The sequence below is a fragment of the Caretta caretta genome, chromosome 2 (assembly GCF_965140235.1).
Source record: "Caretta caretta isolate rCarCar2 chromosome 2, rCarCar1.hap1, whole genome shotgun sequence".
NCBI lineage: Eukaryota > Metazoa > Chordata > Testudines > Cheloniidae > Caretta > Caretta caretta.
The window spans coordinates 97,725,205-97,739,607 of NC_134207.1; the positions used below are offsets into that span (position 1 = coordinate 97,725,205).

Below are 14,403 nucleotides of genomic sequence, written 5' to 3' on the forward strand. Positions count from 1 at the left end.
GGCCCACCTTGATTATCATACACATTGTAAGGAGAGTGGTCACTTTAGATAAGCTATTACCAGCAGGAGAGTGGATTTGTGCTGGAAATGGCCCAACTTGATGATCATACACATTGTAAGGAGAGTGATCATTTTAGATAAGCTATTGCCAGCAGGAGAGTGTGGTGGGGGGAGGTATTTTTTCATGTTTTGTGTGTATAAAAGATCTTCTACACTTTCCACAGTATGCATCCGATGAAGTGAGCTGTAGCTCATGAAAGCTTATGCTCAAATAAATTGGTTAGTCTCTAAGGTGCCACCTTTTCTTTTTACATTAAAATATTCCTCAAAGAACCTGATCTCTTAGAGGTTTTTAAAAACAAAGCTGATCCACATGAAGAACTATTGTGACTTCACAGGCTATTTACTACATTAAAATAGGTTTCAGAGTAACAACCGTGTTAGTCTGTATTCGCAAAAAGAACAGGAGTACTTGTGGCATCTTAGAGACTAACCAATTTATTTGAGCATAAGCTTTCGTGAGCTACAGCTCACTTCATCGGATGCATGACTAATTGGATTTAACTAAGGATATAACTAATTGAATTCTGTCCTGGTGAAAGCTCTCCAGAGCTTCCAAAAGAACTAGTGAGACTTACATAGCCTTTTTCCTAAAAGAGCACTTTAGAACTTGACCATGGTAACTGTTGCTGTGAAAAATGGCATATATTTTGTTTGTTAGTGAATAAAATAAAAAGTCATTTCATGTGGGGAAAGCAAGGATGACTCCCACTTACAGTCACTCTCTCCCATAACAGCCTGCTCCTGAAATTACTCATACAAATAACTTATGTATGTGCACACCTAAAACAGTACAGAATCGAATCATATGGGGTCCGGGGGTTGTTGGAGGTATCCCTAACTGAAAAGCCCAGGAACAAGGGCGTAAATATGAATAAATCAGTGTTTATTAATTTGATTCATGGAGGAAATAAAGGAAGAGAACCGAAAATGAAGCCAAAGCCTTGGTTCGTTCTTTTTCTCCTCTGTCTGAGTGTTTTTGGCTAAAAGTGTCCAAATACAGTATGGATCTGATGCACTTGTTTGTATAGAGGATATTGCCAGTTCAGAAAGAGCTATGGCTAATATCTTATTAGCCTATTCAGAGGACATTTTCAGCTCAGTTGTTTTTGAAGCTCAGTAAGTTGATTCATAATACATTGCTCTCTGTCTTCCTTCCAGGTCACAGTCTCAGTTCAACAAAGGTGTCTCGTGCACAGACGTTTCCCAGCTACGCCTCAGAGCCGGCCAAGGAGCACCAGCAGTCCCTGTCGCTGTCTAGCAGCTATGGATTCAGCTACAGTTCAGCCCTCATCCAATGATACACACACAACAGATGACCAGAGAGACAATCGAGCCTGGAACCTGCCAGTAGGGTCAGGAAGCCAGTTGCACCCTCAGAATCCACGAAAGACAAATTATAATGAAAACTGAGGCCTACCAGCTCCAGTCTGGTCACAGTGAAGATTAAAAACTGCAGTGCAACTTCCCTGAGAGACAGGCTAAGTCTTTTTATTTATTAAATTTTTATTTTCTTTGGTCCATATGTAAAAACAACCAGACAGATTTCCAGGTGTAAGAAAGCAATTGAATCCAATGAAACCCTGTTGGTGTGAAGCAGAGGTTTCTGCTTCACAGGACACCACCTGTTCTGGGGTGGAAACATGACGACACAATCAACGTTAGACTTGTCCCCCAACACTATGGTCAAGTTGCCCATCTCCATTTCCACTGACAGCACCCACCTTTTTTATATCCAAGTGACCGCCCATTGGTTCCAATTGGTACTGGAAAAGTGTTGTCCGTTAAACAGTATAGCGACTGTAGATGTTATCCTTTGAAATAAGCAAAGCTGCAATTACAAAAAGGAGTGAACACCTTTTTAATCAGGCTCCCATGGCTACCATGTTTAACTAAACATATATATATATATATATATATATATATATATATTGGGAGTAGCAAGATAATCTTCAGTAATATCTTGGGAAATAGAATTTGGTGCATTAAAAGTAATATTACTACCTAGTATAGCTCTCATTTTAAATTCCTAAGGCCAGTTTCTGCTTCTGAATGCCATTCAGAGCTGTACATACGTATCTAAAGGGCAGAATCCGGCTCTTAGAACTGTGAAGTCTTCACATCTGCAAAATATCTAAACAGGACTGTCTACTGTTATGACAAGTATATCTTTAAAAAAAGAAGGGAAACTATTCTTCAAACAAAGGAATCTGGGCTGAATTCTTGAAAGGCAAACTCCTATTCTACCTAATGAGCTAGATTCTCTGCTAGTGTCTAGCAGCCTAGCTCTAATTCTTGTGCTTCTGGTCATTGTTACTTTGATTTTTTCAGTTTCTTTCCAGGATTTCTGTTTTAGCCACATTGTGTGTGTTGTGTATGATTGTGGATCGATTACCTTGGAAAGACATGGAACAATTCTAAACTAGGCCTGTCCGTGCTTGAAAGGCATTTAAAAAAAACCTGCTAAGTTTGTTTAGAATCAGTAAGGGATAATGGGGAAGGCACAAATGTAGGTCTGGAGAATGAGTTTGAGCTGCCCTGAATGTTTAATTTTTCATAAGGGTCATCAATTATTTATGTGCAGCATCTGAGGCTCTGAAATGCTGGAAATTGGGGGAACAAAAATCTACTTGCTCTGTATCATGTGAGCCAACCGTACAGTCCATTCTCTTTATGGATTGTTTGCCGTGATTACCAGAGGAATTCTTGTCATTAGTTGTCAGGACTGGCAGAAGCAGCAGAACAAGGAAAAGAGCAGTAGATTCTTTTTCCAATGACATGAACAGTTTTATCTATGGTAATTTAACTGAAAAAAGGCAGGGTTTTTTATAAAAAGGTACAAAAGAAATGTCTGCTTTGACTAAACATTTATTGATACAGTATGTTTGACTTTTCTCCAAACATTTTACAGGCTAACAGATTGCAAACTTGTACACCTCTGTGAAAAGCTGCTGAATGAAAAGGTTTGTGATTTGTTTGTTACAGAGTGCAGCTGATTCATTTAATCAAGGTTATTCTTTTCTTTCTTTGCCTTTCTCTTCCCAGTCCTTATTGGGCCTCTTCCCCCACCACATTCACAAATAGAACAGCCCCCTGTATAGCATAACTGGCTAACCCCACAATGGAAATACGCTATCCAACACGGTCAGCAAATTGCCCCCATGATACTGCACCCATCAATAAAGCCTCAGCTACACTCTTCATTTTTAAAAAGAAAATCCGGTTCAGATCCTCAGCGGGTATAATTTGACATAAATCCATTGTTCAAAGGAGCTATGCCAGATTTACATCATTTGACGAGCTGGCCTAATATTTTTACTTCTTTGTAACTGGAAATGCTGCAGCTTGCCCACAACGAAAAAGAAAGAGAGAGAGAGAGTGTGTAAAAAATTTCCTTCATATTTCTTGGTCTAAATATTCTTGTGTATTTCATGACCTCAGATTCTCATTCACTGTGTCCCTCAGTGATATCAATGTTGGTCACTTCATGGTCCAAAACCCAGGGAACTGGCAGGGTGAAAAGTGAAAATGGAAGCATTGGAATTGCCATACAGACCACATGTCCATATGGTGGTATATGATTGTTGATAATCTGTGTTATTTTAGTCTAGCCCTTGTAACGGCAGAAACTATCTGCTGTCCCCTGCAAAAAAAAAAAAAAGCCACTTATAGGAATCTTAGTAATTGCCTTTATCTGCATAACTTTGAGTGGCTATAATTTCCAAACCACTCATTCTTTTATCAACTCTTTAACCAGTCCTTGCACCTTCAGGTGCAGCTAAAACAAAAGAAAAAGGAGGGAAAATAGGTCCAAAATTAAGTTAAATTAAACCTATAGAAAACTTGATTTCTCAGACAGTGAACTAAAGCTTAAAGGAAGCTAGAGACAGACACAACAGCACTTGCAGCATCTTATAAAGACTCATTAAAAGAAAAATGGACACCCCAGACACAGGGATTTTCAGAAGCAGATGAGTGGATTCTACCATTTGCTTTATGTGCCACCTCAGAACTGCAGGTGATACAGCTGAAGAGGCTTTGGTTTGTCATTCCCCAGAAGAGTGTTACACTTCCTACAAGAACTGGTAAGGGCTCGTGCTAGCCATATCACAAACACTGCCTTCATTGAATTACAGTAACTTGTGGCATATGCCTGCTCTATGATATGAGTGGCTTCTCATTGAAAAAAGCTTTATACAGCTCCTAATGGGGTTCTGCCAGAAGGAGCCACCTTTTTGGCACATAGCTGAGCTGCAGTCTAGAGCCCACCAGGGTCCATAAGAAGCCTTTGGACCACAAAGAGTCCTATTCAAGTCTCAGCTTCATTCCTGTGCCACATACACAGATAAGAAGTCCACTCCTGAAGCATGAAAACTGAACTCTGATTTCAGCTCCTGGGCTGTGTAGAGCAAGAGGGCAACAAAATGACTTCTGTGGTTCTGGTAATGTGAATATATCTAATTAGCTTTGATTTACACTTTGAAAAGGACTTTTCTAATATAAATACCCAGGGTGTACATTAGTCATTATATACAAATGAGGCACTGCATAGTTGCACCTAACTAGAATCATAGCACGTGAGATGTTCTAGTAGATTGTCACATGCTGATGTTTCTAAGCTATAGCATTCACTTAGGGCAGATAAGGGGAAATGGAGTGGAGACCAGTGATAAGTAATGAAATATGCTTCTAAAGTAGTGTAGTTTCCTCAGGGTGGTCAGTGCCCCCTCCCCAGTTTTTAAGTTGATACATTATGACACTTTTTGCTTTAATTTGGCTCTGAGTATACTATTATGGATCAATTTTGCTTGCCTGCATTAAATATCTTGAAATCTGGAGCTTAGAGTCTTCTTGTAGAAAAATTGTACAACTATTTGGGCTTTGCTTTTGTCTTTTCCAATTTGAGCCCTGTTCTCCAGCTACATGCTGTCCTTCTGAAGTTATGCCTTTGAGTTGGTGGAGGTAGAGCAATAGGAAAAAGCTTACAAATCTGTTGGTAAAGTAAATGCAGGGATCAAATTTGTTAGGAAAGCTATTCTGTTTCATTCTAGCAAAGGTCTAACATGAAGTTTCTGGAAAATCTTACATTTGACACCATAGAAACAAATCAGAACCAGGTAGTAAAATAAACATACTGTTTTAGTTATGCCTTACATTAGTTCTTCCCTGTAAACCAGATCAAATTTTATGGGTGGTGTTGGGACAAAACAGCTGAAAGACTCTATAGCAATAATTTCACTAGTAGGGCTCACAATATTTACAGCTCACAAACATCCTGTTTAGTTACTAGTTTAGTAAGCTGAAGACAGACTCGGCTTTTTTTTCTTAAGTGAAATTAGAAAGCAGCCAACTCAGCATGTTTCACGAGCAATAAAGTCCTTTAGTTATATGCAGAACAAATGCAACAGGAATCATAGAATCATAGAATATCAGGGTTGGAAGGGATCTCAGGAGGTCATCTAGTCCAACCCCCTGCTCAAAGCAGGACCAATCCCCAATTAAATCATCCCAGCCAGGGCTTTGTCAAGCCTGACCTTAAAAACTTCTAAGGAAGGAGATTCTACCACCTCCCTAGGTAACGCATTCCAGTGTTTCACCACCCTCCTAGTGAAGAAGTGTTTCCTAATATCCAACCTAAACCTCCCCCACTGCAACTTGAGTAGTACTTCTTCTCAACCTTGAACTGTAGTGGCCACCTGTGTGTAAAGTTCAGACTTCATGCTCATTCAGTTCTTGGCCTCCATTGTAACTGCTAACAAAGATGCTAATTAGAGCCAAGAATGCTGGTGATTTTAGGGATGCCATTATCTGTGTATTAGAAACTCACTGAGCCCATCGGCCAATCGTCACATAGATCTCAGCATGGAGGTTGGCCACGAGCAATCTAGGCTGGAATTTAACTGGTAACCTGCAGGCTTTGTTTTCCATGATCAGATCTCATAATTGCTACACTTTGGACTGAAGCAAAAAAACAAACATCATTCAAATGCAACCTGTTTGTCTCCAAGTCCAGTTTTGTATTTTGTAATTTTTCCACATTTTATAGATAATTTCTTAGGGAGCGAAATGGCCATTGCACAAAATCAGAAGGAATGGGGGATAGGGTAGCAAAAAGCCATTGTTAATTAAAGATGACAGGGAGGCAGCACCAGAAATAGAATGACTCCTCTTCGTACATCAGCCTAATTAGTGACACTCTCCTATAATAATTTATGTCACAACAAACAAATCCTAGCTTCTCACATTCTCCCCCACACAGAAAAGCCTATGGGGTCAGCCTATAATTTACTGGTGGAAGGTTGCATCGACACAGGTGTTACAAGTGAACTGGTTGAGATTTGATGCAGTACGTAAGTGCTTTCTGGAGATAAAGTCTTGAGCTTCTGAAATCAAGCATAGTCCTTATTCCTGACTTTATGAAGAAAGGTGTCTGATATTTGAAATGAATGAGCAAGTAAAACAAATACTCTTTAGAATAAAATGAATACTAAGAAGCACAGAGGAACTACCATAGTAGTTGAATGGTCCTTGAATGTACACTGAATGCCCTTCTGTAGCTCTAAGAGGCAAGACACTCACAAGGCAATGAAGTCAATGGGCAGTGGTGGGTACTCAGCACATTTAAAAATGAAACCACTTATTTAGGTGCTTAAATGTGGATTTCAGACCCTACCTCTATGCTTCTAGGTAAAAATCCTGACTCTATGCATGTCAGTGAAAGTTTTGCTATCAGACACTATTCTGTAGCTTTTTTCTACAGTTTGTTCCCTATACTTGGTAGACTTTTAGAGAAAGATGTTAATTTAATTGTAAAGAGTTCATTTTTATTTAAAATGTTTAGTCATTTAAAAATAAAGAGGAAAACATTATTGTAGATGAAGCACAGGTTTTCCTTTTAAGTTCACTTTCACCCTATTGGCCAACTTTTGCCTTGAGTTACAATCCATTTGAAAATAGGCTTGTTTTCAGTTACACCTTGTGACCCCCCACTAAGCTCAATGCCTGGTCAGCATATAAAATGCTCTTTAAGAGAAAGGAGTTCAAACCCTTCTTAAATTTCACACTTCATTCTGAACAGCACTAACGGTTAAGTTTTCACCATTTCCGCCTTATCTTTCTGTGTAGAAAGTGTCCTGAGAATGAATAGATTTGCATCTTTATTTTGTTATAGTCTTAGGAGATTCAGGGGAATTGATATATTTTACAGAGGATTTTTCCATGTAACTATTTTAGTTCTGAGCAAAGTTATCCCCCGTTTTTAATATATGTTTATTCTTGTTCTCAATATATATTTAATTGTCTTGTAACAAAGACTGCAGCAAGCATAGAAAGACAGCATAAAATTAATCCAGTCGCTTGACAATTTTACACCAATAATGAGAACAAAGATGGCAGTTACACATCTATTGTCATGACTGCTCTTGCAGCAAGAACAGAACATGGTACAAAATAAAGCTATCCCTGTGACAAAATTAATATTGGAGTCTTTTAAGCTTCCTCAGATGACAATGATATCAAGCATCTAAATTCTGGAGGTGCTTTTTGTAAAAGTTGCATAGCACTTTTTTAGACTGTAGTAAGAAAAACAGTAATAAATGGAATGTACTCACCTTCAAGCCTGCATTCAGCTCTTGTCCCCTCATCTCCAAAAGGGCATAGTAAACAGAGCCCTCAGGGAAGGGCAACAAAAAGAATAGAAGCATGGAATGGGGTGAGGAGTGAAAACAAGGAAAGATTTAAAAGGATTAGGGTAATTTAGGAGATATGATACTCATAGAGCATTGGATCCTGCAAGGTGCCCTCTACTCCTATTGAAGCCAGTGGAAACTGAGGGTACTCAACCCTCACTAAAGTGCTCAACTTCCACTGGCTTCAATGGAAGTTAAGATTGGCACTCAACCCATAGGATCAAGGTCCTACAGAACAATAATTTGTGCAGAGAGGGTCAATCAGGTGTTCTTGTATTATGGAAAAGGATAAATAAGATCAGCACTCACGTTAAAATGCATTATTTAATCTAGATGAAAGAAACTCATTTATAGTTGGTTTAGCTTGTGGAACTAACTGAGGCAAGATTTTATTGAAGCAAATAACTTGGAACATTTCAGAATTGGATTAAACATTTATATGAATAAAAACAATGTCTGCAACTATAAGTAAGAAAACTTGAGGACCCTCAGTTCTCATGCTTCTGCCCATACAATGACATGCAGAAGGAGTCTAATGAGAAATTTCCTACATGATACATTAGTGCACAATTATGGAGGTTTTACATCTTCTGTGTGATATAGTATAAATCTTAAAACATTTATTTTCTTGAATACCTTCTTTAAGTTGTGAGAAAATATGGTGTTGTACACAAATGGAACTGAAATATATACTACTCTTATTAACAAATACAAGAAAAATGTGGCAAAATGTACTTTGACTATAATTTAGCATGGCTAATGTGCTACTGATCACTAATTGGAAGTGATTTCACGTAGGAGTGAAAGAGATATGAAAGGTAACAAACAAAATATACTTTCTAGTGACTAAAACTTAACTTCAGCAAGTTACAATCTTCGTCTAAGCAGGTTTCTCACCTACAGTCAGTTCCCAGAGACTTCACCCTCTTCTTCCTCCCGCCTTGGTTGAAGGATCAAGATTTCAAGAGCTCTGGCCCCTTGTCTCTCTCAGGTGATAGATGCCAAAGTGGCTTTATGTTTCTGCTTATATTTTCCAAAGTCCATTGTCTCTGTTTTAAGAGCCAGGAAGGCTTACTGAGGGTACAGCATACCCCATTGTGATTGGTAAGTGGTCATCTCCCCTACCTGCTAGTTTTATGGCTGTGTTTACTTCAAATGTACTTCCATTATATGTCTGTCCTCACCTTGCTCAATTTACATTGACAACACCGTGAAGCCGATGAAACAATATTCCTTTGGCTGGGTTAGGCTTATGCACTGCTGGCCAAACATATTTTAAGACCATATTTCCAGCACACAGCTATAATTCTCTATACACCACCTGTAGCTAAATTGTGCAATAATATTAATCACTGGCATGTTACCAGTTTCAATAGGATACCTTACAGGATGCCTTTTTTCACATAGATTGCCCCAACTCACTGTTGTCATAATGAGTGTGTCAGATCTCAGGTGAGTTATGGTATGGTGGTGCCTTCTTCCAGTTGGCATAGGGAGGCACCCAGGGGGCCTCAGCTATTTCTCATTTTTCCCATAAGCATTTTCAACTTTGCTCAGTACTGGCTGTGTTACTAGGAAAGTGGCTACTCATAAAAATATACCAATTGCCTTAGATAACTTTACAAATTTACCTCAGTATTTCTAGTTTTCCAGTTATTTCCTATATAAAGTATAGGTAGGCTAGACAGGATTAGATTTTTAATTGGTAAATGCCTATAAACATTGATTTCTCCATACACACACGTTGATGAAAAAATATTTCCATTGATGGCAGCAAAATTTATCAATAGTCACAGTACAAAAAGTGCTGTTTGCAAACTTATTAGATTTTGATTTAAGGATGGTCGCTTTGTATATTTTGACATATGTTGTTGCTTCCACCCCCATAATTTCACATGATAGTGAAATTTTAAAAGGATAAAAATAAGTTTACAAATAAACATTGATATTATGTGTCAAAAATTAGAAAAAATAAAAATTGAATTCTGCCAAGCCAAAGTATAAGGGAATATTGTACCATAGATACTAACATAAACTTATCCTTTTAACTAAGGTAAAACTTTTTTTTTGAGTACCCCACATGATGGAAAAGTAACTGTGCCCAGAATCCATCTTTGTATTAGACACAGTGCTAGCAGAAGGCAGGGTGGCGTGATAACTGCATCATTCACTCTGAAATAGAATTCATCTCAGTCTTGGAAGCCCTGAGAGTGGTGGCTAGATTTAGGAAATATTCAATACAACATTTTGTTCAGATCCTTCAAAATTAGGAAATCAAACAGCCATGTGTTTCAGCAGAGTGTGGCAGATTTTACTTACCCCGAGGTCCATATTTTCCAGCATTGATGAGCTATCTAAATTTTTCCAGGTATATCTCAGCCTGTGGGAGGTAGATGCCTGAGCTGCTTTCTTCTGAGAATGGATTAAAACATCAGGTAACATTTTCAAATGCATCTGAGCACATTAGGAGCCTACCTTCCATTTTCAAAAGTGTATAACACCTTTATGAACTAAAGCTGGTTCAGCACCTATCTCCTATTGATTCCCATGGCAACTAGGCATGTAACCTGCTTCAGTGCTTTTGAAAATCCGACAATTTGCCTATCCACATCTCTAGGTGCCTAAATACTGTAGAAAATCTGGTCATTAGGCACTTAAGTTTCATAGCAAGTCAGTGGTACTTGAACTCTTAAATGCCTAAGTCACTTTTGAAAAAAGAGACTTAGGAGCCTCAATCATTTAAATGTTTCTGAAAATTTTGCTCATCATCTAAATAATTCTATAAGCAGGGTTTAGATTGGGAGCCTGAACTAGTCAGGCTGGTGTCCAACTAGACATAAAACATGTAAAAGGAAATGTGCACATTTCTAAAATTTCACAATTTCAACAGATCAGTGGTGTTAATTTCAGAATTAAGTAATAGCTTTAAAATAAAATTCCTCAGAACATGGAGAGTGTCATCTTGCTACCCGATGATCATTAAAGACAGGAGCAAACAATTAGATTTAATTGGAGAAACAAGGTATTAGCAATTAATTGTAGCCCTGGTGTAAGCAAATACAACTCCATTGAATTCAGTGGAGGCATTTAGAGCCTGGGTTTCCTCTCACTTACATCTGTGTAACTCAGTGAGGTAGATGGTAACTGTGCTGGTGTCAATCAGTGTCCCTCCTTGGACTTGAGAGGAGCATCGCCACATGACAATCACTTAGCCTACTGAGTTAGATGGAACTTCTGGGGTGTAAAGTAGATATGAGAAATAATCTGCCCCATGGTTTCCAGAAGTTTTAAGACTGCAAGTAATCTTCACCCTAGGATCTGTTATTTGAAACAGTTTCTTTTCATGGCTCAGCCCAGACCTTTCCCCCAAATCCAAAGTTCCTACCTGACTGAATCTTTCAAGTACAACCCAACATACGCTTTTAGCTCCCTTCTCTCCCCCTCTCAGCAACAAACCCTCCAGACATTCCTTCACACCTCCAACTACTAGCAGACAAAATGCGCTCTGCTGGGCCCGAGAGAAAGAAATAGCCAAGAGGAACAGAAAGTGGGAAGTTATGATAGAGGCCTTGGCAGGATGCAGATTATTTATTGTCTTTAAAACACATCAGCATTTTTTTAAGAATAAAGGAAGCTAAAAGAAATATTTCAATAGAGCATCTCAATTCCCTGCTATGCTATCTGCCCAAAGCACCTTAAAGTGGGAGTTCGATCCTCTTTCTGTTTTTCATGAACCAGGAAGATGGCTGTCTCTGCAGAGTGAAGCGTTGCCAGAATAGGCCAATTTCAGATACTATTTCACTTTGGAGGACTCAGTTTTTCAAGAGACATGTATTTAAGTTTAAAAGGTTTTATAATGCCATCAATTACAGGTCTTCTCCTTGAAACATAAACCAAGCATATAAATGTCTCTCTCCTTGCGCACAACATACATGCATACAACTAGCCATAGCAGATTTAATGTGTCACTGAAGAAAAGCCATCTTTTCCCTTTCTTAAAAGCTTTTATCAGTATAATTCCAGTTTTCTGCTAAGAGGTCCCTTAATTAAAGATTAACAAATTAAATATCTCTTTTGTTTAATGAAAATATGCTTTATCCTGTAAGCTTCATTTATTTAAGTAATGTTTCTGGAGCCTGGGTTTGTTTGGTTATTTTTAAATAAGTAATGCTGTAATAGCCTTCAGTAAATTCCATAATCTGCCTGCTGTTTGGGGTTTATTGTTATCTTTGTGGGACATTGATTTTTTTTTAAACGGTTCTAAGCTGTAGAGAAAAAACACACTTATTTCAATCATTATTTTCAGTGTTTATCATTGCTATTTTTCTGTTCAAAAGTGATTGCAAAGTTTAGTTGCATACTTTTGCCCTAGAGGAAATAAGCACCTGTAAAAGGAATTGCATTTCTTACATTTGCTAAGGATGTAATTTGGTCCTATTATGTGAAATTCTGAGCTTGATCATCTAAGTCACAAATAGTGCCCTGTGAGCTGTCTGACTTCAGAGTGGGTACCTAGAACACTAATTTAAAACGATGCAAATTTTGCCATAGACAGTCCCTCGAGCCACACTCATACATTTTAAGAGGTTTTAAATCCTACTCCCCAACTGCTGTGCTTAGACGCTTCACCTACAGTGGTTTCCATTAAAAAATCAGCACTGGCCAACAGTTACTCCACAGTGGTAACTAAGTTTTTCCTTCTATTTAGAAAACAAACTGTAGGCAATGTTGACATATTAATGACAACTTGTGCAAGCCAGGCTCTTTAGTCTTAAGAGATTTTAGTAACTTACTGATTTTGCTGCCAGTTTGGAACATTGACAAGGTTGTTTTTTTAATGGTTTCATCTGGGGTTCAGCTGCTGTTCACTGATATAGCTTTATGATAATGGTACAAAATTAAGCTGTTGCTTGGTCTGTTTATTGGAAAAGATTAATATATTACTTTTATTATGCTGTGTGTGATGTGTTGACACAATTTTCCCTGTATACTGTCTTTGTAGAAGCAAAACATCTATGGAATTTGAATTAAAATAGATGAAACAAAATGCCAAGATATGCAGTACAGATTTCCCCCCCTAAAATCTGGAAAATGTTCAATTATTTTGAAAAAAAAAATGTACAGAGAAATGTTATAATGGCCTCAGATACCATGTCAAGGAAACATCAAGGACTCTTACCAGAAACAAACGAAAATAAGATGATCCTGTAGCTATTCAAGTTAAAAAAAAAATCCCCATCTTTTCACCCTCAGTAAAACCAACTCTTTAGTTTATGTAGACTAGTATGAATGCACTACAAGTGAAAACTCTGCTTCTAAAAAAACAGGGGGGCACTACCAACTTCTTGGTTATTATATCTTGAGGCATCCAGAGCTCTGACTAGAAAACTTAAATCTACTGGAATACATTATATTAACAGCTTGGCATTTGAATATAAATGGGATCACCAGATCTAGGTTAGAGAAAAGGCCTGCTGATACAGGGCTCTACTTTTAATACTGTGCACAATTTGCAATGATCTGGTATGACGTGATAACTCAGGTAAAAAAAAACCCAACTTATCAATAGTACATTTCATTGTATCCTCATCGATATGATGCAATTTCATTGTTCATCTGCTAACAATCCTTCAGTCGGTGGAAAAAAATAAAAGTACCCCTTATAATGTATATAGGTATTTGCTGAGGAGTACACAGATATTAAAAAAAAAAAAAGATGTGTTTGACATTGTAAACAATGAAACTCTTCAATGCTAGGTTTGAATGAATTTTTAGTCTTACAACACTTCAATTTAGCTGAAATGTAGGCTAGCTGCACAATGCTGTGATCCTCTACAGTAGCTTGGGACTCCCATGTCCACATAATGACCAGAAGAATCTAGGCCACTGTTTTTTTATTCACATGAAACCAGCCTTCTGTCAGAAGAGGTTAACTATAATGTGCTTTTAGCTTTCAGGCTGCTGTCAATGCTCTTTTCCTGCCAACTCAATAGAACTGGTAACTAATGCTTAGGAAGAATGACATTAACTTTTTTCCCCTTTCCAGAAATATTCAAGTTCAGTACCACTTTCACTAATGTTTAAAGAGAAAGGGAGCACCAGGCCAAGCAGATGTGATTAATCAGCCTGACACACAGTATACAGTATGTTGAGGCACTATAGTATGCAGCCATATGTGACTATTAGTCTTCATAATAGCACTCACTTACCTGGATTCCTCCCTCATGTTAAAGTGACTGTCCTGCACACGCCTAGAGACATTCCACTTGTGTAAAGACCATAATTCTCAGGTCTGCCTTCTGGTTTTGTTTCTTTCTATTTTTGTGCATTTTCTTCTGCAGATTCCTGCAGAATATATACACATATATGTATGTGTATGTATACATATCATTTTGTAAGTGTTCTTAATCATGCTTTTTTCTTCTGCTTTGCCTCATTTATTCCTGTATCCTCCTTGTTCTCATTTATTTTTTGTGCAACCAAACCTTATAATAAATTATTATTAAATATAACTTGCCAGTGACAGAGTCTTTGTGTTTTGTTTTCACCTGAGGGCTTGTCGACATTACCAGCTGGATCAACGGGCAGTGATCAATTCAGCAGGGGTTGATTTATCGCGTCTAGTCTAGATGCGATAAATCGAGAGCTCTCCCAT

The 14,403-nt window shown here is 38.0% G+C and overlaps 1 protein-coding gene across 3 annotated transcripts in view; it reads left to right on the forward strand.

The window, feature by feature from the left end:
* The window catches only part of DOK6 (docking protein 6), a 453,595-nt gene extending 439,324 nt beyond the window's left edge, over window positions 1-14,271 (forward strand). For all 3 annotated transcript variants that reach the window (XM_048840154.2, XM_048840153.2, XM_048840155.2), the window contains one exon: window positions 1,222-14,271. In XM_048840154.2, coding sequence (XP_048696111.1) covers window positions 1,222-1,473 — 252 coding nt within the window. In that variant the 3' untranslated portion in view covers window positions 1,474-14,271. The remainder of the gene's footprint in view (window positions 1-1,221) is intronic.
* The last annotated feature ends 132 nt before the right edge of the window (window positions 14,272-14,403 follow it).